Below are 23697 nucleotides of genomic sequence, written 5' to 3' on the forward strand. Positions count from 1 at the left end.
TAAACTAGGGCCTTTGATTTTCCTACTTCTTTATGTAAGTAGGTTGTAAGGGGAATTGTTGACGCGTTTCGTTGTGACTCAGTCACTGCAAACACTCTGCTCTCTGATAAATTCCAGCATGTCACACACACATAAAAAAGCCAGGGCACACTTGTTTACACCTTCATACAACTGGTTTTATATTGCCTTCTGCCTTTTCTCCTTCCTCCATCTGTTCCTTTATTGCTTTACTCTCCTGTGCAAGAAAAAATCCATAAATATCCAGATGTTTTCATGTTTCTGAATTTCTAAATGATCTTATCAGGTGTTCAGCGACAGATCGCCAGATGCGTAAAGAAAGGAAAAGGCGTTGTTAAAACCACTCTCTGTGACCCTGATGAGCAGCCGATGTCGAGGCAGAAGAAGTGCAACCTGCAGGACTGCCCAGCAAGGTAACTATACTGTATGTGTGAATGGAGAATCAGCAGTCTCGGATGAAGCATCTGCGGATAACATGAGCACTGACCAAAGGACACTCAAGAGGGGGGGGGCGGGGCTGCAGCACAATTCAAAATTAAAATAGGGTAGTAACTGCAACTGCCATTCCAAACGGACTCACCCGCAGATGGTGTTTTTCCCCCTATTTGAATTATGAACTATGCTGCAGCCCCTACTCTAGAGCCTCCACTGGTACGTAAAGGTAGATTGTAAGTCTGCATGAGCTTGGTTCTTGATCATGACTTAGTGGCTTGTTCCACTAACAAGTGACTAGATAAAGTGTAAGTGCAGGGTAAAGAGATAAAGCACAGGCTTCATGTTAACTGAGACCTGCATATGCGCAGTAGACACCACCAAAAAACAAGAGTCTACTGTGTTGCCAGAGAGGAGGGTGTCGGCGCACAGAGCCTCTCACTAACTGATATTATTTGGTAAACCTGTCAGAAGAGGGGGGTTTAATAAATGAATTGTCCCATGTGCACATTCCATGTGGCCCCTCCTCCCTCCCACTACACCCATTGTATATATGCCTATGTGTCAGGTGGAATCAGCGGATACTGTGCATACGATAAGCCGACGGTCAAAAGACCCGGCATCCCCTCAACCCTCTCCCCTCCCAGCAGACTGATACTAACCCTCCCCGCTAGTGTCTAACAAACCCCACCCCCCCCCCCCCGCACCTCGCCACCTAAACCTAACCCCCGCCCCATTGTAAAGAAAGAATTTACCAATTTATCCCCTAAGCGCTGATACCAAAAGGATCCTTTTCCTCTCAGATGGTTTGCCCAAAATAAAGAGAAAAGGAGAACAATAGTGCATTACAGTTATATACACAAATTTAGGAAAATAAAATCCACAGAATTGTTTAAGGATTTGACTCGTACCCTTTCTTTATGTCTACTATCATGTAGACAATAGCGTTTTGTAAGTGCCACGTCCACAATCTCTTCTCATAATCTCTCCACATATGGAACTAGCCACGCCCTTTGGGTGGAGCATGACACGCCCCCTCAATGGGGCGCTGTCTAAAAGTCTACTACCAACTATAATCTCCCTAAAATTAGTTTTCAAATGTAGGCAAGTATGGTCCACATGTTATAGAGCTCATGTCTTCATTTTCAGATGTTTGTTACTGTACTTTGTCCCTCAGTCTGATCCGCTTGTCAGCTTAGCCAGCAGTTGTTGCGCTACCTGCAAATCTCCGCCCCCCCCCGCAACCCTGTGAGGGGATGTGTTATGAAAAAACCCTCCCCTCGCATGTACCCGCTGTCCGGGTTTACTATCGGGTGCACTTAGCATTCCTCCGGTCAGGATACCATTGTGCAGTATACCGAAACCGGTATGCCGGCTGCCTTCAGAAGACCAGAGATTTCAAAGAGGTCAGGATGCCGATGCCAGAATACTGACAATAGCACCCAAATAAGTGAGTATGCAGGGAGTTGGCATCTGGGGAGGAGTGGGGGGAGGGGTTAGGTTTAGGCACAATTGGAAGGGATTAGGGATGGGTTAGGGTGCAAGGTGTGGAGGCAGGGAGGTGAGGAAGGCTACGGTTAAGCTGAGAGTAAGGGGGGTCAGGTTTAGCCATTTAGAAAGGGGACTAGACTGCGGGGCGGGGGTTAGTACACAAGAAAGACAATTATTTGGATATGACCTTTTGCGCTGTACCTTCGCTGAGGGATATAGAGGAGAATGAGGGTCACCTCCCCTCACCAGACAGAAGACAATTGTAAAGAAAGAATTTACCAATTTATCCCCTAAGCGCTGATGCCAAAAGGATCCTTTTCCTCTCAGATGGTTTGCCCAAAATAAAGAGAAAAGGAGTACAATAGTGCATTACAGTTATACACACAAATTTAGGAAAATAAAATCCACAGAATTGTTTAAGGATTTGACTCGTACCCTTTCTTTATGTCTACTATCATGTAGACAATAGCGTTTTGTAAGGGGGCGGTCACGTCACCGATGCATCAAGCTTGACTCTTGACCCATAAGGATAAGAAAAAAACTGGATGGTGCAATACAGTTTTATTCATTTAAAATAAACAAGTAAAAACAGCAGGAGGGACTCTCACCAGTTTGTGTGGTCCACACACGAAGATGTAGACAATAAGGTGTTATTACAAATATGGAGGGTCCCAGGCATCCCCGATAGTCTCCCAGGTTCCAGTCCCACCAAGCTGTCCTCTCCAATGGCCAACGCGTTTCGAAACACACTGTTTCTTTATCAAGGCATATGGAGACCAGCTTCCCAAACCTCTATTTATACCCCTATACATTATTCCTAATGCCAGACATGGAGTATTCCTACTTGCTAGCATAATACACATACAATATGGCACACATGCGGAATCCACTCTTCTTTTCTTCATACTCGCGGTAAAATACCGCTACTTCCGGGTTTTTCGTTACCGCGATACCGGAAGTGACGTTTGCGGTTCAACTCGCGCACTTCCGGTTCCGTCTTGCGTTCCAAATGCCGGGGATTCGTCTGCAAGATGTGCTTTTGCGTTCCAAATCCCGTTTTGCGTGTCAGGTTGTCTTGAAGCTGTATTATAGATTTCAGAGTCCCGTATCACTTTGTAGGGTTTTTGTCATATGATTCCGATTTATCATTTAAAGTGCCAGTGCAAAATATAGAAAAAAGGGGGAGGTATTAGTACGACAATAAAAGTTTAAAAATACATATAAAATGCATATAAAAATCCAGTCTAAAATACAATAAAGTATATACTAAAAAGCTTTTTGGAGAATATACAAAAAATATGTGCAAAGAATAGAATAGACAGAATGGGGTTTACATGAACCATTTAAGCTCGAAGTCTTTATTAAGACCTTCTGGTAGCAGAGTATTGAAGTTAAAAATCATTGACATTTCATTTTTTGCTAACTTGGAGCTTAAGTCTCCCCCCCCTCCTGTTTTGTTCTACTTTTTTTAATATATAAAAGTTTTTTATGCCACTGACATCACAGTTATGAGCCAATTTAAAGTGGGACGAAAGTGCATGTACTTCTAAACCTTTTTTAATGTTACGTACATGTTCACCCATTCTGACCTTAAAGGCTCTGCTTGTTCTTCCAATGTAGAATTTGGAACATGTGCACTCAATGGCATAAATAACATTACAGGAATGGCATGTTACAAAATCCCTGATGTTATGTTTTTTGCCATTGATCATTATTTCTGTGATCTTTGAACCAAAGGTATTTTTCACATTTTTGCACCCAATGCAGGCCCCGCATCTATAAAACCCCACAGAGGTAATAGATGATTTTTTCGGGGAGATTGGGTGCAAATTTTTTACTAATTTGGTTTTAAGGTTAGGTGTTCTTCTGAAGACACACTTAGGATTGTCAGGAATCTCTTTGCCTATAATTGGATCTTTTTTCAATATGTTCCAGTGTTTACCAATTATTGTTCCAGTGTTTACCAATTATTCTTTTTACTTCTTTGTGTTGAGAGTCCCGTATCACAAAGTGATACGGGACTCTGAAATCTATAATACAGCTTCAAGACAACCTGACACGCAAAACGGGATTTGGAACGCAAAAGCACATCTTGCAGACGAATCCCCGGCATTTGGAACGCAAGACGGAACCGGAAGTGCGCGAGTTGAACCGCAAACGTCACTTCCGGTATCGCGGTAACGAAAAACCCGGAAGTAGCGGTATTTTACCGCGAGTATGAAGAAAAGAAGAGTGGATTTTTATTACATTGGTTTTCTTTTGGCTTAAATAATATTTCTCTATCGAGATCTTCTACTATTGCCAGTGATTGATTAACCTTTGCAACTTCATATCCGCTTTTGATAAAACGGTCCTTCATGTCATTAGCTTGTTTCTGGAATATACTTTGTTCTGTGCAGTTTCTGCGTAGGCGTTTGAATTGCCCGGATGGAATTGTCTCTAACCATCTATCCAAATGGCAACTATTTCTACTGATGTAGGCTTGTGAATCAGTAGGTTTAATGTAGTTTTTTGTTTTCAATACATGATCTTCGACATAGATTACGATATCCAAAAAGCTAATATGGTCTTGACTTATGTTAAAAGTTAATTTAATACCCTTATCATTCTCATTAAGGTATTGGCAGAAGGATTCCAGGTTTTCTCGGTCTCCCCTCCAGATGAAGAGGATATCATCGATATAGCGCCGCCAGGACACCAGGCCTGCCCCATATGGGTGGTGGGACCATACTTGATCGGTCTCCCACTCACCCATAAAGATGTTGGCATAGCTTGGGGCAAACCTGGTGCCCATGGCGGTGCCCCTCTTCTGCATATAATAGTCCTCTTTAAATAGAAAGTAATTATTATATAAGATCAGTTCTATGGCCTCTACAATGAAGGACTGGAGATCTTTGTTCATCTCTGATCTTAATAATGCTCTTTTACTGGCCTCTATACCTTGTCTGTGTTCGATTATGGTATAGAGGGACGTAACGTCCGCTGTAACCAGAAAACAATCATCTTGCCATTCAATAGTTTTGAGGAATTTGATGACGTCAGTTGTATCCTTTAAATGGGATTGATTTTTAAGGACCAGAGGTTGGAGTTGTACATCGATATAAAGTGACAAATTGGAAGTTACAGAGTCCACCTCTGAGATAATGGGTCTCCCGGGGGGACATGTTGGATTTTTGTGAACTTTGGGGAGGACATAGATTGTGGGTACAATAGGGTATTCTATATTTAAGAATTTGAATTCATCTTCTGTTATGATAGATTTTTTGTGGTATTTTTCAGTAAGAATTTTCAGTAGATCACTGATTTTTTGGGTCGGATCTATCCTCAATTTCTTATAAGTTTCCCCATCTTCTAATTGTCTTATTATTTCCTTCTCATAATCACTTTTATTGAGGAGGACTATGCCCCCCCCCCTTGTCACTGGGTTTTATTACTAGATTTTTGTCCTCTTGTAAGGATTTGAGTCCTTTTCTTTCTTTGAACGTCAAGTTCTTATTCTTAATTTGATTATCTAGTTGTTTTATCTCATCCATAACTAGAGTATTGAATGAATCTAAAAAACATCCCTTTAGGTATGATGGATAGAATTTTGATTTTTTTTTTAAAACAGACGTCATTTGGGTTATACTCCTCCTGATCCTTGTCATGAAAATTTTTTCTAAGGGTCAATTTCCTTAAAATTTTTTGTAAATCAATAAAAAAATCAAATTGATTCATAGTAGTTGAAGGACAAAATTTAAGTCCATTTTCTAAAAGTGCACGTTCCTTTTGTAATAAGAGGTGGTCACTGAGGTTGAAGATTTTTATTAATCTTTTTTTCATGACAAGGATTAGGAGGAGTATAACCCAAATGACGTCTGTTTTAAACAAAAATCAAAATTCTATCCATCATACCTAAAGGGATGTTTTTTAGATTCATTTAATACTCTAGTTATGGATGAGATAAAACAACTAGATAATCAAATTAAGAATAAGAACTTGACGTTCAAAGAAAGAAAAGGACTCAAATCCTTACAAGAGGACAAAAATCTAGTAATAAAACCCAGTGACAAGGGGGGGGGGGCATAGTCCTCCTCAATAAAAGTGATTATGAGAAGGAAATAATAAGACAATTAGAAGATGGCGAAACTTATAAGAAATTGAGGATAGATCCGACCCAAAAAATCAGTGATCTACTGAAAATTCTTACTGAAAAATACCACAAAAAATCTATCATAACAGAAGATGAATTCAAATTCTTAAATATAGAATACCCTATTGTACCCACAATCTATGTCCTCCCCAAAGTTCACAAAAATCCAACATGTCCCCCCGGGAGACCCATTATCTCAGGGGTGGACTCTGTAACTTCCAATTTGTCACTTTATATCGATGTACAACTCCAACCTCTGGTCCTTAAAAATCAATCCCATTTAAAGGATACAACTGACGTCATCAAATTCCTCAAAACTATTGAATGGCAAGATGATTGTTTTCTGGTTACAGCGGACGTTACGTCCCTCTATACCATAATCGAACACAGACAAGGTATAGAGGCCAGTAAAAGAGCATTATTAAGATCAGAGATGAACAAAGATCTCCAGTCCTTCATTGTAGAGGCCATAGAACTGATCCTATATAATAATTACTTTCTATTTAAAGAGGACTATTATATGCAGAAGAGGGGCACCGCCATGGGCACCAGGTTTGCCCCAAGCTATGCCAACATCTTTATGGGTGAGTGGGAGACCGATCAAGTATGGTCCCACCACCCATATGGGGCAGGCCTGGTGTCCTGGCGGCGCTATATCGATGATATCCTCTTCATCTGGAGGGGAGACCGAGAAAACCTGGAATCCTTCTGCCAATACCTTAATGAGAATGATAAGGGTATTAAATTAACTTTTAACATAAGTCAAGACCATGTTAGCTTTTTGGATATCGTAATCTATGTCGAAGATCATGTATTGAAAACAAAAAACTACATTAAACCTACTGATTCACAAGCCTACATCAGTAGAAATAGATGCCATTTGGATAGATGGTTAGAGACAATTCCAGCCGGGCAATTCAAACGCCTACGCAGAAACTGCACAGAACAAAGTATATTCCAGAAACAAGCTAATGACATGAAGGACCGTTTTATCAAAAGCGGATATGAAGTTGCAAAGGTTAATCAATCACTGGCAATAGTAGAAGATCTCGATAGAGAAATATTATTTAAGCCAAAAGAAAACCAATGTAATAAAAATGACAACTTCAAATGGTCCTTCACTACCAATTTTTCATCTCAACACAAAGAAGTAAAAATAATAATTGGTAAACACTGGAACATATTGAAAAAACATCCAATTATAGGCAAAGAGATTCCTGACAATCCTAAGTGTGTCTTCAGAAGAACACCTAACCTTAAAACCAAATTAGTAAAAAATTTGCACCCAATCTCCCCGAAAAAATCATCTATTACCTCTGTGGGGTTTTATAGATGCGGGGCCTGCATTGGGTGCAAAAATGTGAAAAATACCTTTGGTTCAAAGATCACAGAAATAATGATCAATGGCAAAAAACATAACATCGGGGATTTTGTAACATGCCATTCCTGTAATGTTATTTATGCCATTGAGTGCACATGTTCCAAATTCTACATTGGAAGAACAAGCAGAGCCTTTAAGGTCAGAATGGGTGAACATGTACGTAACATTAAAAAAGGTTTAGAAGTACATGCACTTTCGTCCCACTTTAAATTGGCTCATAACTGTGATGTCAGTGGCATAAAAAACTTTTATATATTAAAAAAAGTAGAACAAAACAGGAGGGGGGGAGACTTAAGCTCCAAGTTAGCAAAAAATGAAATGTCAATGATTTTTAACTTCAATACTCTGCTACCAGAAGGTCTTAATAAAGACTTCGAGCTTAAATGGTTCATGTAAACCCCATTCTGTCTATTCTATTCTTTGCACATATTTTTTGTATATTCTCCAAAAAGCTTTTTAGTATATACTTTATTGTATTTTAGACTGGATTTTTATATGCATTTTATATGTATTTTTAAACTTTTATTGTCGTACTAATACCTCCCCCTTTTTTCTATATTTTGCACTGGCACTTTAAATGATAAATCGGAATCATATGACAAAAACCCTACAAAGTGATACGGGACTCTGAAATCTATAATACAGCTTCAAGACAACCTGACACGCAAAACGGGATTTGGAACGCAAAAGCACATCTTGCAGACGAATCCCCGGCGTTTGGAACGCAAGACGGAACCGGAAGTGTGCGAGTTGAACCGCAAACGTCACTTCCGGTATCGCGGTAACGAAAAACCCGGAAGTAGCGGTATTTTACCGCGAGTATGAAGAAAAGAAGAAGTGGATTCCGCATGTGTGCCATATTGTATGTGTATTATGCTAGCAAGTAGGAATACTCCATGTCTGGCATTAGGAATAATGTATAGGGGTATAAATAGAGGTTTGGGAAGCTGGTCTCCATATGCCTTGATAAAGAAACAGTGTGTTTCGAAACGCGTTGGCCATTGGAGAGGACAGCTTGGTGGGACTGGAACCTGGGAGACTATCGGGGATGCCTGGGACCCTCCATATTTGTAATAACACCTTATTGTCTACATCTTCGTGTGTGGACCACACAAACTGGTGAGAGTCCCTCCTGCTGTTTTTACTTGTTTATTTTAAATGAATAAAACTGTATTGCACCATCCAGTTTTTTTCTTATCCTTATGGGTCAAGAGTCAAGCTTGATGCATCGGTGACGTGACCGCCCCCTTACAAAACGCTATTGTCTACATGATAGTAGACATAAAGAAAGGGTACGAGTCAAATCCTTAAACAATTCTGTGGATTTTATTTTCCTAAATTTGTGTGTATAACTGTAATGCACTATTGTACTCCTTTTCTCTTTATTTTGGGCAAACCATCTGAGAGGAAAAGGATCCTTTTGGTATCAGCGCTTAGGGGATAAATTGGTAAATTCTTTCTTTACAATTGTCTTCTGTCTGGTGAGGGGAGGTGACCCTCATTCTCCTCTATATCCCTCAGCGAAGGTACAGCGCAAAAGGTCATATCCAAATAATTGTCTTTCTTGTGTACTAACCCCCGCCCCGCAGTCTAGTCCCCTTTCTAAATGGCTAAACCTGACCCCCCTTACTCTCAGCTTAACCGTAGCCTTCCTCACCTCCCTGCCTCCACACCTTGCACCCTAACCCATCCCTAATCCCTTCCAATTGTGCCTAAACCTAACCCCTCCCCCCACTCCTCCCCAGATGCCAACTCCCTGCATACTCACTTATTTGGGTGCTATTGTCAGTATTCTGGCATCGGCATCCTGACCTCTTTGAAATCTCCGGTCTTCTGAAGGCAGCCGGCATACCGGTTTCAGTATACTGCACAATGGTATCCTGACCGGAGGAATGCTAAGTGCACCCGATAGTAAACCCGGACAGCGGGTACATGCGAGGGGAGGGGTTTTTCATAACACATCCCCTCACAGGGTTGCGGGGGGGGGCGGAGATTTGCAGGTAGCGCAACAACTGCTGGCTAAGCTGACAAGCGGATCAGACTGAGGGACAAAGTACAGTAACAAACATCTGAAAATGAAGACATGAGCTCTATAACATGTGGACCATACTTGCCTACATTTGAAAACTAATTTTAGGGAGATTATAGTTGGTAGTAGACTTTTAGACAGCGCCCCATTGAGGGGGCGTGTCATGCTCCACCCAAAGGGCGTGGCTAGTTCCATATGTGGAGAGATTATGAGAAGAGATTGTGGACGTGGCACCTAGAAGCGTGGGTGTGTACTGCTACATCTGAGAGGGATCTTTTTAAATGAATTTTATTCAAATGTAAATGAGCCCCAAAGCGGTTAGTAAGAGATACTGGGCCTTATTCTGGTTAGGTCGGTGAAACGTACGTACGGTCCATCACACTGTACGTTTTGTGTACGCTCGCGGTGAGCGAAAGTCCGCCCACAGAACAGCCGCACATGGACGGTCACAGGCACCGACAATGGGGAGTGGCGTACACTTGAGCGTACGCCACAGTGTATGGACAGATCTCCCTCTTAGCCACCGATACCTGGCGTACATCAGAGCGTACGCCACAGTGCACGGACGGATCTCGTCCGTTTTCCCACCGACACCTTCCGTATATCTGAGCGTACGCCACAGTGCACATAGTAGATATGAAAGTGCATAATGCATGTTCTTGGGAAAAAATATACAGATTGTGTGCAAAATAGTGGCCATGGCCTTAGGACATTGCTCCACCATTGCAAGTAGAGAGAGTCCAAAAACATCATTGTTGCTCTTAGACATGGTTTATGTGTCTTTTTCATAATAAAAAACTGGTATGTTTGTGTTACAGTGAAAGAGTTGACACATGTCGACTCCTGTGAATTGAGTGTCCTGCTTTTTAAAGTATACAAAAACACTTTCTGAATGGGTGTAGATGGTTATAAAATAACTACCTTGACATATATAACCAGGTATTAGAATGAATATTACCTAAAATTAAACCAACCTTTACATGTTGAAGTATAGAAAGATAAGCTTCCAATGTGTTTGAGGGCTGTGTGTGGTTTGCAGGTAGTGAAATAATGGTTTTCACTTAATAGGCTGCAGCATTGCTTATTACATTCAGGTGTATGTGTGTGACTAGTCATCAGCGTTAATTAGCAGACCCAGGCGTCCGCTCTCATACAGTATCTCTAGGGGTGGTCTAGAACTATCTTTGGCATCCGCCTGTTTTTGGGGCAAAATGCATGGTGCGTTCGCCGATCGAGGCGGTTGTGGCACTGTGCATTTTGTGTGCACACCCCCGTGTACGCCCATGTTTACGCCCAGTTTTCCTCATTATTCCGGCCGCTCCCATAAAAACACCCACATGCCGCCCACAATCACCGTGTTCTTGCAGAGAGGTTTTTTCGCATGGAGAGACCCGTCCGTGAGCGGTGTGCGGTCGCCGCACATGCGCATTGCGAAAGTTACGCATGCGTAGAAGAAAAAACCCGATCCGCCCGTATACGGTCCCACTGTACCACAAACAGAATAACCCCCACTATACTTAGTAAAGTGCTGGGAAATGGTGCTGATGATTCAATATAAATGTATCTATCTCTCATTCCTTTTCCCCCAAAAAATTTAACAATGTAATGATTTTCTAGACTAATGAGGGAGAGAGGGAGATTGCTGCTATGTCAGGGAGTCTCCTGCAGAATGCAGGAGGGGAGGTAATTATGGTGTAACAGTGTAATTTGGGCTAGGTGACATGAGGGAGATTGCTAGACCAATGAGGGAGAAAGGGAGATTACTGCTATGTCAGGGAGTCTCCTGCAGAATGCAGGAGGGGAGGTAATTATGGTGTAACAGTGTAATTTGGGCTAGGTGACATGAGGGAGATTGCTAGACCAATGAGGGAGAAAGGGAGATTGCTGCTATGTCAGGGAGTCTCCTGCAGAATGCAGGAGGGGAGGTAACTATGATGTAACAGTGTAATGTGGGTTAGGTGACATGATGGAGATTGCTAGACTAATGAGGGAGAGCGGAAGATTGCTGTTATGTCCGGGAGTCTCCCGCAGAATGCAGGAGGGGATGTAATTATGGTGTAACAGTGTAATTTGGGCTAGGTGACATGAGGGAGATTGCTAGACCAATGAGGGAGAGAGGGAGATTGCTGCTATTTCAGGGAGTCTCCTGCAGAATGCAGTAGGGGAGGTAACTATGGTGTAACAGTGTAATGTGGGTTAGGTGACATGATGGAGATTGCTAGACTAATGAGGGAGAGCGGAAGATTGCTGTTATGTCCGGGAGTCTCCCGCAGAATGCAGGAGGGGATGTAATTATGGTGTAACAGTGTAATTTGGGCTAGGTGACATGAGGGAGATTGCTAGACCAATGAGGGAGAGAGGGAGATTGCTGCTATTTCAGGGAGTCTCCTGCAGAATGCAGGAGGGGAGGTAACTATGATGTGGACTCGCACTAAGCTTTTCCAGAAACTCTACACTACAGTAAATAAACCGTTTTCATCCATAGTATGTTTATCCAATGACGATATGGTTCCATCCAATGTGTAGAAATCATTTTCTCCTCTGTGCTGTCCCCTCAATCCGACATCGCTGCTCATCGCTTGTTTTTTTTTTTTTTTCAATTAATAAACACAGGGTTAAAATCTGGAGCCAGAAAAAGCCGCACTTGAATCACATTAGTGTTTGTAGACACAGAATTAATCTCATAAGTACTGAATTTTAAGGAGACATTTATGAAGCGCTGGAATCCGGCGGTGCGCTGCCTCTGTCTAACCAGGAGTCAACAGCATGAATAATTTTCCATTATTTTACATTTACTACACCCTTAACAATACGAGCAGATGGCGATGTATATAACAGGGTCGCCTACAACGGTCTAATTATCGCTTCCTAGACAGAGAATTCCAACATTCCAAAATTATAAACTGTCATGTCTCAAAGCTGTTCATTATTTATCTATACGCCACGCGCCAGATATCTCATTAAACTTTTAGTGCTGTGAAATTTCCAGTGAGGTGGAAATGTAGAAATATCCTTACCTGATACATTTAATCAGTTATTGGTTCTCTTAGCGCCAGCAAAGCGGGAAGCTTAGGCACAGCTTACATAATACGTGCAGGGATATTTTTAATTAGACAGGTTTCTCTAGACATTAAAAAGAAAATTGTGTTTGATGCTTAAAAAAAAAGGTAGAGAGGGTAAAACGAAGTCAGGTTGATTATGAATGTAGTTCATTTGTATTCAAGGTATCAACTTTGATCAGCATTAAATTAAACCGAAACGGATGTTCCATTACTTGTAGATGTGATATGTTAGGCAGACAGACGAGCCTAGTGAGATACGGGGTGTACTGGGTGTAAAACAAGGAGAACCCCGCAGTGGTTTAGGCAGCAGAGCGCTGAAGTCTGGTATTCCTTAAATAATACTCTAATGATAAATAGAGGAAACAGACTGGAGTTTAATGGAACGTTATTATGAAAAAATAGATATATATATTTTTTTATGTTTATGGCTTTAAAAAGAGGCTTGTTTCAAAAAATGTTTTATTTAATACATCCTTTCTCTGTTTAAAAGGGTATGGATCATTAGGTCTACAGCAGTTAGGTCAACAAGCATTGGGTCGACACCATTAGGTCGACATGCAGAAAGGTCGACTTGGGTCTAGGTCGACATGTCACCCGGGCCCAGGCATGCTGGAGGGGCACAGTGGGGGCCCTGGTCTGACCACCCCCCCCCCCCCCCTTCCCCTCGGTCCCTCCCGGGCAGCAGCAGCACACACCTACAGCATGTGCTGTGCTGACAGCAGGCCCAGCATGAGCATCTCACTCAACGTGTGAGCTTATGCTGAGCCTACTGTCAGCACAGCACATGATGTAGGTGTGTGCTGCTGCGGCTGCTGGGGTGGGGTTGGGGGGGGGGCACGTCAGCTTTAGAGAGTTTTTTCACCCACCCAGTGGTGTAACTATAGCACCGCAGCCCCCACGGTCACGGGGGGCGCTGTGCATGTGGGGCAGCCGGGGGGCTGCGGTGCTATAGTAATGCCCACACCCCCCATCCCCCACAGGCTTACCTGTCTGCGCGTCCCGGCTCCCCTCCTGGCTTCAATCAATGCTTTGGAGACGGACCACGATAAAATGGCCACCCCATAAAGCAGACAGTTCTCTGAAACTGTCTGCGGTATGGGGGCGGCCATTTTATCGTGGTCCGTCTGCATAGAATTAATTGAAGCCAGGAGGGGAGCCGGGAGGTGCAGACAGGTAAGCCTGCGGCGATGGGGGGGGGCACGGGCGGCCGGGGAGGGTAGGGGGGAGGCCGGTGGGGAGGGGGGTAGGCGCCCCCCATTAACGGCGGGTAGGGCGCCCCAAACCTAGCTACACCACTGCACCCACCTTAAATATTTTGGGGGTGTGGCCTAATCACGGGAGGTGGTCACGCCCCCAACATTTTACCGGGGCCCGGCATACCTCTCGGCTACCCTGCATACATTATTATTTAACAATCATAAAAAAATAATAATTGGTGCAGTATTTTAATAAAAGCTATTTCCAGCAACTAGATTAAATGAGCTGATTAGAAGCTGACGTTCCTGTTCCCATGCTGACCGTTCCGGAGCTAGGCATGAATTGGGTCATTCTGGAAACTTTTTGCGTTGTTCACAGGGACAAACATCTCAGTATATTTGTGATGTACTTTTGTGGATGGGATGTCTCTATTCTAACATACACTGCCAAGAAGAAACCCCAGTGCATCTAATCACTGTCTGACAGCTTATCAAGGCTGAATGGGAATTTTGAATTGTTCTTGTTTAAGTTTCTTGGTGAGTTGAACATTTCTGAGGCTGGGGAAATTGAGTATTGCCCACTTGTTCCATGCGATAACAAACACTTTTAATTGACTGTTTTGCCGTCCTTGATATATTTTGAAAGCTAGTTTCAAGTAAAGGAAATTGATGAATGATAGAATAGCCAGATACCAGTAGTGTACACAGTGTCGTACCTAGACATTTTGGCACCCTGTGCCAGAAAGGGAATTGCCCCCCCCCCCCCCACACACACACACACACACACATATAGCGAAAATAGGGACAGTGCCGGCCATAGGCTTGTAGTCCTAGCTCCCTGTGGTGCCAGTTTGCTGCAGTGCCATCTACCTGTAGTGCCAGCTTCCTAGTACCAGTTCCCTTTAGTACCAGCTCCCTGTAGTGCCAGTTCCCTGCAGTACAATATTCCTGTAGTGCCAGCTACCTGTAGTCCTAGCTCCCTCTAGTGCCAGTAGTTTTCTGCAGTGCCATCTACCTGTAGCTGGTACTAATGCCCTGTGCACAAAATTATGCCCCACACAGTAATTTCCCTTGTGTCAAATTATGCTCCACACTGTAATTCCCCTTACACTATATTATGCCCCACACAGTAATGCCCCTTGCACCATATTATGGCTCACCCAGTATTTCCCCTGACAAAACATTATGCAGCATCCCTCATATAGTAGTGCCCCGTACAATTGAGACACTACCTTATCGTTAACAGCTGTTGTTTCATCATGCTGCTGCTGCTCCTCCCACTGGCTTTGTAAAGTAAATAATAGTTGCCGACTTTTAGGCTGCCCTCTCCTGGAGAGGGCAGCCAGCTCTGTGAAGTAGGGGGCGGGGCCATCGCTGGGAGGGGGAAAGGGTTGGGGGGTGGAGTCATGGTTGTACTGCTCTATTGGGGGTGTGTCTAGAGCAATTGCTGCATTTAAGCCCCGCCCCCGCTGTGCAATGCCAGTATTTCAAGCTAAAATGCCGTGATTGCATCATTTGACCCGCGCCCCCCCCCCCCCCCCCCTCGCCGAGGGGCGGTTCAGGAGATAGACGGCAATGCAGGAGGGTTGCCTTTCCAGGGGGCTGGGAGGGGGACCCGATTTCAGGACCCTCCCGCCGAACCGGGAGGGTAAGCAACCCTGAAGTAAATGTTCCTCCCAAAAAGATCACCTCATATTACCATCCTTTAGAAGTGTCTCCTCTTAGGTGGTTGCCATTTTGGGTTGGACATTTTCAACAGTATTCCATGTGGATAACCAGATAGCATGGAATACTGTCTGAAAGAGACAGTAGTCCTGGCTGGAGGCGCAGCATGCTGTTGTACAGCTCACGTGGCCCTAGAACTGCCCTATCCTGATGATAGGCATGTAAATGATGGACCACTACAAGGTTTACATTTGGCTATATTGCTGCACCGTAGGCATCACATTGGGAAACCTGCTTTGTTACTAGCCAATAGAGTGTTGTTTTACTACAGTAGATTAGACTTCAAAATAAAGTCTAGCAAGGGTGCAGTGGGCAACCAATGGTACCAGTACTTGCCACTAGAAGGCACTAGAGGAGCCATTACCTTTTACTTCTTTTCAAGCTCTGTTGCTGTGTTGCTTCTCCCTTCATTCTCAAAGTACTTCTCTCACAGAGCAGGGACATCTTAACATATGGATTCAATGGGCAGCTGCACATGGGCCCTCAAATTCCAGGGGCCTTCGAGCTGCGGTACACTGGGTTGTGGACTCCGGCCTCCTGAGCTTTTTTGGGAGGCAGTAGAGAAAGATGCCTGGTTGCTCTGATTGTAAATCACACACAAACAGAGCAACCAGAGAGCTTTCTCTTCCTGCTTCCTATCCTGCAGCCAGACAGCGAATGGATATCAGCTTGCTGATTGGTGGATGGCTGATACTATCCACCAATCAGAGTGTTGACAGCTATTAACTGTATGGAAACAAGTGGACAGATGGCACAAAACCACAGGAGGGGCATGTTGTACATTTTGTATTTTTTTTCCCTTAACCCTTTGAGTGCAAAGTGAATTACATACTGTAGGAAATATAAAAAAAAATTACAAATTTTTTTTATTTGCATCTATATAACAAATGTGAGTGACGCTGGCATTTGGGTATTTTGAACATCTCTCATAGAGATGTTCACACTCAAAGGGTTAATGGGTGTGTAGGGGCCCACAATGCATTGCTTTGCCCGGGGCCCACAATGCTGCTGTCACAGAGGAGATCAAAGTTTTCCATTAAGTCTCATTTTCCTCCATAACTTTCTGATACCCTTCACCATTGCCGTCTTATTGGCCCCTGGATAGCTCTGTTATTGCTCCTTCAGGGCTGTCCCACCAAAATTGGGGCTGATAGTGTAGGAGGACACCACTGGTCCCACCCACATGGAACTGGTCTCACTCATACAGCACTAGTAACAGCTCCACCACTTCTCAGTATAGGCCCTTAAACATTTAGGGGGTGGTATGCAGGCAGGGGGTGGTGTGCAGGCAGGAGGTGATGTGCAGGCAGGGGGTGGTATGCAGGCAGGGGGTGGTATGCAGGCAGGAGGTGGTGTGCAGGCAGGAGGTGGTGTGCAGGCAGGGGGTGGTATGCAGGCAGGGGGTGGTGTGCAGGCAGGAGGTGATGTGCAGGCAGGGGGTGGTATGCAGGCAGGGGGTGGTATGCAGGCAGAGGGTGGTATGCAGGCAGGAGGTGGTGTGCAGGCAGGGGGTGGTATGCAGGCAGGAGTTGGTGTGCAGGCATGGGGTGGTATGCAGGCAGGAGGTGGTGTGCAGGCAGGGGGTGGTATGCAGGCAGGAGGTGGTGTGCAGGCAGGGGGTGGTATGCAGGCAGGAGGTGGTGTGCAGGCAGGGGGGGTAAGTAGGCAGGGGGTCATATGCAGACAGGGGGTGGTAAGTAGGCAGGGGGTTGTATGCAGGCAGGGGGTGGTAAGTAGGCAGGGGAATGGTATGCAGGCAGGAGATGGTATGTAGGCAGAAGCAGGTGTGCAGGCAGGGGGTGGTATGCAGGCAGGGGGTGGTATGTAGGCAGCAGGTGGTGTGCAGGCATGGTGTGGTATGTAGGCAGCAGGTGGGTTGCAGGCAGGGGGTGGTATGCAGGCAGGAGGTAGTGTGCAGGCAGGGGGTGGTATGCAGGCAGGAGGTGGTGTGCAGGCAGGGGGTGGTAAGTAGGCAGGGGAATGGTATGCAGGCAGGAGGTGGTATGCAGGCAGGAGTGGTATGCAGGCAGGAGATGGTATGCAGGCAGGAGGTGGTATGCAGGCAGGAGGTGGTGTGCAGACTGTGGTTGGTATGCAGGCAGGGGGTGGTACATAGGCAGAAACAGGTGTGCAGGCAGGGGGTGGTATGCAGGCAGGAGGTGGTGTGCAGCCAGGGGGTGGTATATAGGCAGGAGGTGGTGTGTAGGCAGAAGCAGGTGTGCAGGCAGGAGGTGGTATGCAGGCAGGAGATGGTATGCAGGCAGGAGGTGGTGTGCAGGCAGGGGGTCGTATGCAGACAGTGGGTCGTATGCAGGCAGGGGGTGGTAAGTAGGCAGGGGGTCGTATGCAGGCAGGGGAATGGTATGCAGGCAGGAGATGGTATGTAGGCAGAAGCAGGTGTGCAGGCAGGGGGTCGTATGCAGGCAGGGAAATGGTATGCAGGCAGGAGATGGTATGTAGGCAGAAGCAGGTGTGCAGGCAGGGGGTGGTATGCAGGCAGGGGGTGGTATGCAGGCAGGGGAATGGTATGCAGGCAGGAGATGGTATGTAGGCAGAAGCAGGTGTGCAGGCAGGGGGTGGTATGCAGGCAGGGGGTGGTATGCAGGCAGGGGAATGGTATGCAGGCAGGGGGTGGTGTGCAGGCAGGATGTGGTGTGCAGGCAGGAGATGGTATGCAGGCATGATGTGGTATGTAGGCAGCAGGTGGTGTGCAGGCAGGGGGTGGTATGCAGGCAGGAGGTGGTGTGCAGGCAGGGGTTGGTATGCAGGCAGGAGGTGGTGTGCAGGCAGGGGGTGGTATGCAGGCAGGAGGTGGTGTGCAGGCAGGGGGTGGTAAGTAGGCAGGGGAATGGTATGCAGGCAGGAGGTGGTATGTAGGCAGAAGCAGGTGTGCAGGCAGGGGGTGGTATGCAGGCAGGAGGTGGTGTGCAGCCACGGGGGGGTATACAGGAAGGAGGTGGTATGTAGGCAGAAGCAGGTGTGCAGGCAGGAGGTGGTATGCAGGCAGGAGATGGTATGCAGGCAGGAGGTGGTATGCAGGCAGGAGGTGGTGTGCAGGCAGGGGGTGGTATGCAGGCAGGAGGTGGTGTGCAGGCAGGGGGTCGTATGCAGGCAGTTGGTGGTAAGTAGGCAGGGGGTCGTATGCAGGCAGGAGATGGTATGCAGGCAGGAGATGGTATGTAGGCAGAAGCAGGTGTGCAGGCAGGGGGTGGTATGCAGGCAGGGGTGGTATGTAGGCAGCAAGTGGTGTGCAGGCATGGTGTGGTATGTAGGCAGCAGGTGGTGTGCAGGCAGTGGGTGGTATGCAGGCAGAAGGTGGTGTGCAGGCAGGGGGTGGTATGCAGTCAGGAGGTGGTATGCAGTTAGGGGGTGGTATGCAGGCAGGGGGTGGTAAGTAGGCAGGGGAATGGTATGCAGGCAGGAGGTGGTGTGCAGACAGTGGGTGGTATGCAGGCAGGGGAATGGTATACAGGCAGGAGGTGGTATATAGGCAGAAGCAGGTGTGCAGGCAGGAGGTGGTATACAGGCAGGGGGTGGTAAGTAGGCAGGGGAATGGTATGCAGGCAGGAGATGGTACAGTTTGTAGGCAGAAGCAGGTGTGCAGGCAGGAGGTGGTATGCAGGCAGGGGGTAGTACGTAGGCAGGGGAATGGTATACAGTCAGGAGGTGGCATGTAGGAAGAAGCAGGTATGCAGGCAGGAGGTGGTGTGCAGGCATGAAGTGGTATGCTGGCAGGGGTGGTAAGTAGGCAGAGGAATAGTATGCACGCAGGGGGATGGTAAGCAGACGGGGTGGTATGCAGGCAGGAGGTGATGTGCAAGCAGGAGGTAATGTGCAGGCATGAGGGGGTGTGTGTGCAGGAGGTGGTATGCAGGCCGCAGGTGTAGGGGGCCCAAATCCATTGCTTTGCCCGGGACCTACAATGCTGTTAAGACGGCCCTGTCACAGAGGAGATAAAAATTTGCCATTAAGTCTCATTTTCCTCCGTAACTTTCTGACATCCTTCTCCATTGCTATCTTATTTGCCCCTCGTATTGCTCCTCCGGGGCTGTCCCATAAAAATTGGGGCTGATAGTGTAGGAGGAGGACACGCCCACATGGCTCTTGTCACGCCCACACACCACTGTTCCCACCCACATGGAACTGGTCTCACTCATACAGCACTAGTAACAGCTCCACCATTTCTCAGTATAGGCCCTTAAACATTTTTAACCTCAGGCCCATGTGGCCCTTATTCCGTCCCCGATCTTAAAGCCTTGCTTACAGCTGCAGAACGGTCGTGTGGTTAAAAATTGGGATTTTACATCAACTTTCAGCAGCAATCTCTTTAGCGTGATTAACTAGCTATCTGGTCTATTTATGGAGCCGAGTAATGCCTTGTACTGGTGTTTTCACATTATAAATAAAATAGTGTTTCACTTATTTTGCGACCCGCTGAGATATTTAATCTCCTGCTAGCATTCAATCAGACGCTGACTCTCCAAATGGCGTTTTTAAGTGACGGCTGAACAGGCTCCGATTTATTTAGCAAAAATTTACTGCTAAATAAATTCACCTTTTTTTCTTTTAGAATCCTAAACCACATTAGAATCCCACATTTATTTTATCTTGTACAGATTTATTATACATGCCATGCTTGATTGTCTACGACTGTAGTGTACAGCAGTGTCGGAGATATGAGTTTTATAATGGAACTCAGGAGACTGTCAGTGCAGCTTCTTATCGCACAATATCATTAGGTCTCACGCAGGCTCTCTGATAACACTGATAATACTCTGAGATTCCTGCAGCTTTGTGAGGTTACTGTATACTGCAAACAATTATAATAATAAATGGAAGACAAGAAATGGAATCTCAGACATTTACATTACATTTCTTTTTTTTAGCCTGGATTCTTTTTTTTTTTGTGTGTGTGTGTGCAAGCAAATGATAGGAAATCCATTTTGATAAATGAGCCCAAATAAAACAAAAATGGATGTTTGCGCGGTACTTATGTATTAGCAGGAAGCCCATTATGTAGTTTGCATAGTGGTGTATTGAGAATACCAATACACCACTATGCTGGCTACGTAAACTACGTGATTTACGTAACTGGAGCTGTTCTAATACATAATGGATCATATCCCCACTATCCACGTCATACCACCATTATCCACATGGGTGTGTAGTTGATTTTATAAAGTGTGGCGAGCCACCGACCACGAAGCGGGGCTCGCTGCGCTCGCCACACTTCGGCCTCGGGGGCTCGCTGCGCTCGCCACACTTTATAAAATTGACTCCACACCCACGTGGATAATGGGGGTATGACGTGGATAGTGGGGATATGATTGTGTTGTGTGTGTGTAGTGCATTAATACTTACCCTCAACGATGTTCCCGCGGCCAGCGTTCCCCTCCTCCGGCACTCTGTGCCCGGCGGCAGCAATGTACGCAATTAGCGTAGTGCCTCTGGGGGAGCAGGGAAAACATGTGATACTCCCCCGGCGGCAGTATGCTCAATGATGTACATTGCTGCCGCTCACCCCCGCCGGCTGTATCCCCCTCTGCTCGCCTGCCGCCCTTAAGCCCACCGAGCAGTAAGTATAAACCCGCCACCCGCTTGCCCTCTGCCCTTAAGCCCACCGAGCAGTAAGTATAAACCCGCCACCCGCCCTTCACATATTCAGTAACTATAAACCCACCGCCCACCCTTCACATATTGGCAGGGCGCCCGGCTAGCCTAAGGTACGTTGTCAGCATAGCGTAACCGGGAGCCCGGCTAATACATAAGTACCGTTTGCGCTTTCAGACACAATGTTAAATATTAACCTTGGGCTTGATTCACTATGGATCTCATGCGGTCTTCAGCACAGATGGTTGGTATACATGAAGGGGTTGGTATACATGCAGAGGGTGAAAAACATGCATGGGGTGGTATGTAGGCAGAGATGGTATACAGACAGGGGTTGGTATGCAGGCAGGGGGTGGTATGCAGGAAGTGGTGTGCAGGCAGGGGTTGGTATGCAGGAGGTGGTGTGCAGGCAGGGGTGGTATGCAGGCAGGAGGTGGTGTGCAGACAGGTGGTGTGCAGGCAGGGGTGGTATACAGGCAGCAGGTGGTATGCAGGCAGGGGGTGGTATACAGGCAGGGGGTGGTATGCAGGCAGGGGGTGGTATCCAGGCACATTGGCAAATGCAGGATTTTTAGAGGGGGGTTTCCAAATGTAATCCAAAATCTCCCACTCTGCAGCACATTGGAGTAAGTACGAAAGTCTGGGGGAGCAGTAACAGCCTTAAAAATTGGCCTTTTTATACACTGGATACTGTATGAAACGGTATTAATATTTAACAGTACAGATGGTCAATAGTATAGGCTGTTTCAATCATTTAAATAAGATAAGTGGTCAAGAAATGTTAAAACATATCATAATAAATAATTGCACACACTTTATAGAACAGTACTGCACTTTCTAAGATCACAATCTCCCACTTCATGGTAAGACTCCTGTCTCTTCCTCCTGGCAGCTACTCTCTGGTCCATTGCACTGTTTCAGGGCTCAAAATGTGGTAGAATAGGCTGGTACACTAGGCATGTATAGCAGCTCTGCTCTGTCCCTTACATTGCATTGCTATTTCTGTCATAAATCAAGGCAACCAGAAACCCCCCCCCCCCCCCTAGTGGGTGGTGTGCAGGCAGTTATTGGTATGCAGGCAGTGGGTGGTATGCACTTCCTACCTGCATTTGCATTTCTAAAGGTGCCCCCACACACCTTTTTTTTTTGCCTATTGGTCGATTGCCTACCAAAAAAAACGGGTGTTTTTTACTGATAATCGGTCCAAAATCGGCCAATATAGGTCGGATGCGCGCTCCCGCAGATCTTTTTCTAAATCTTCTGATCTTACGAGCTGCATGAAAGATCATAAGATTTAGCAAAAGATACATGGGAACGCACATGGGATCCTAAGAGAAATCTTTGGTAAAGACGTGCGCTTCCAAGGATAATGTATGCGCACATCTTAAGAGAGCACTGTAAGTGGTCAACACGTTTTGTCTTGGACGCTGGGGAGTTTTTTAATTTCGACCAAATGTAATCATTATTTAATGGCTTGTGTAAAGTAGGAAGCATTAAGGGTCTTATACACAGCTGAATATAATATGCATACAGTAGGTAGCACATTCTCCCTGTCCTAGTTACAGGAGGGAATATACCAGTAACACAAAAGGGAATTTTGGCTTGGCTTCGAGCAACAGAGTTTGTTTGATAATTAAACAAATGTAAATATTTTATATTACAAATAAATTTGCAATATTTTTTGAACATTTTCTTTACACAGTACAGGTGTGATCCTCCGATTCTCTCCGGCCTCCTTGCAGCTGGCTATTACCCTGTGGCGTGGCTCTAGAGGGTACAGGGGATGCAGCTGCTTTGGGGCCCACAATGCTCTTCTAGTTATGCCCCCGCTAATACCTCATACTTACCTAAATTGTGTCTCCTCTTCTGGGAGAAGCAGTCATTAAGCCCCACCCCCATTCCTCTAAATACCGTTGTAACGATCAGATCAGGTGATCGATCAAATTAACGTATGCCTCCTGTTATGATTATCTGTCCGGTGAATGTATGTCTGATATTGGTGTAATAGTTATGTCTCCTGTGAGTATTGGGATCAGGACATGTCTTGTATGTAAACTGTAGGTGACCCTGGTTTGAGTTTGAGGCCTGTATTCCCTCAGTGTGACATCTGTGGACTCCTCCGGAGTTAGGATGTAAGATAAGATCTGAGCCCCTCATAAACCATGGTCCAGGAGAAGAGGTTAGAGTTTGTCCCCTTCCTTCACATCTCTTATCAGTGGGTCTGCTATGCAAGGAAGGAGGATCAATCACTTTGAAAACAGCAGACTGTAGAAGATACATTGCCAGGGACCTTCCACACTCCTTCAGCATGGAAAGAGTGGAATCCCAAGGGTGGGAGGGATGAGGGAGTCTGCAAGGTATAACTAAGACCTTTCTCCCTATAGTCAGTGTCACTACCTGGGGGTCTAGCAAACAGGCTGTAGGCGACGAGAGATTTCTTGTGGAGAACCCCCCCACGTCAGGATCTGTATTTAAGTGTAAGATAGGTTCTGTCATTTTTTTCTTTTTATTTTATCTCTGAAATTGCATTTAATCGTTGTGTGTACTTTTAAAATCATTGTAATGTCTTGTAACCATTTTGTTTAAAGCTCTGTAGTATTTCTAGGAATAAATAATACATA

The 23697-nt window shown here is 45.6% G+C and overlaps 1 protein-coding gene across 1 annotated transcript in view; it reads left to right on the forward strand.

Moving 5' to 3' along the window:
• ADAMTS12 (ADAM metallopeptidase with thrombospondin type 1 motif 12) overlaps window positions 1-23697 on the forward strand; it is a 405749-nt gene that overhangs the window by 306204 nt on the left and 75848 nt on the right. The window contains exon 15 of the mRNA XM_083151803.1: window positions 305-431. Within this exon, the coding sequence (XP_083007929.1) occupies window positions 305-431 (127 nt within the window). The remainder of the gene's footprint in view (window positions 1-304; window positions 432-23697) is intronic.

Source organism: Crinia signifera, chromosome 1 (assembly GCF_055691185.1).
Source record: "Crinia signifera chromosome 1, ASM5569118v1, whole genome shotgun sequence".
Taxonomy (NCBI): domain Eukaryota; kingdom Metazoa; phylum Chordata; class Amphibia; order Anura; family Myobatrachidae; genus Crinia; species Crinia signifera.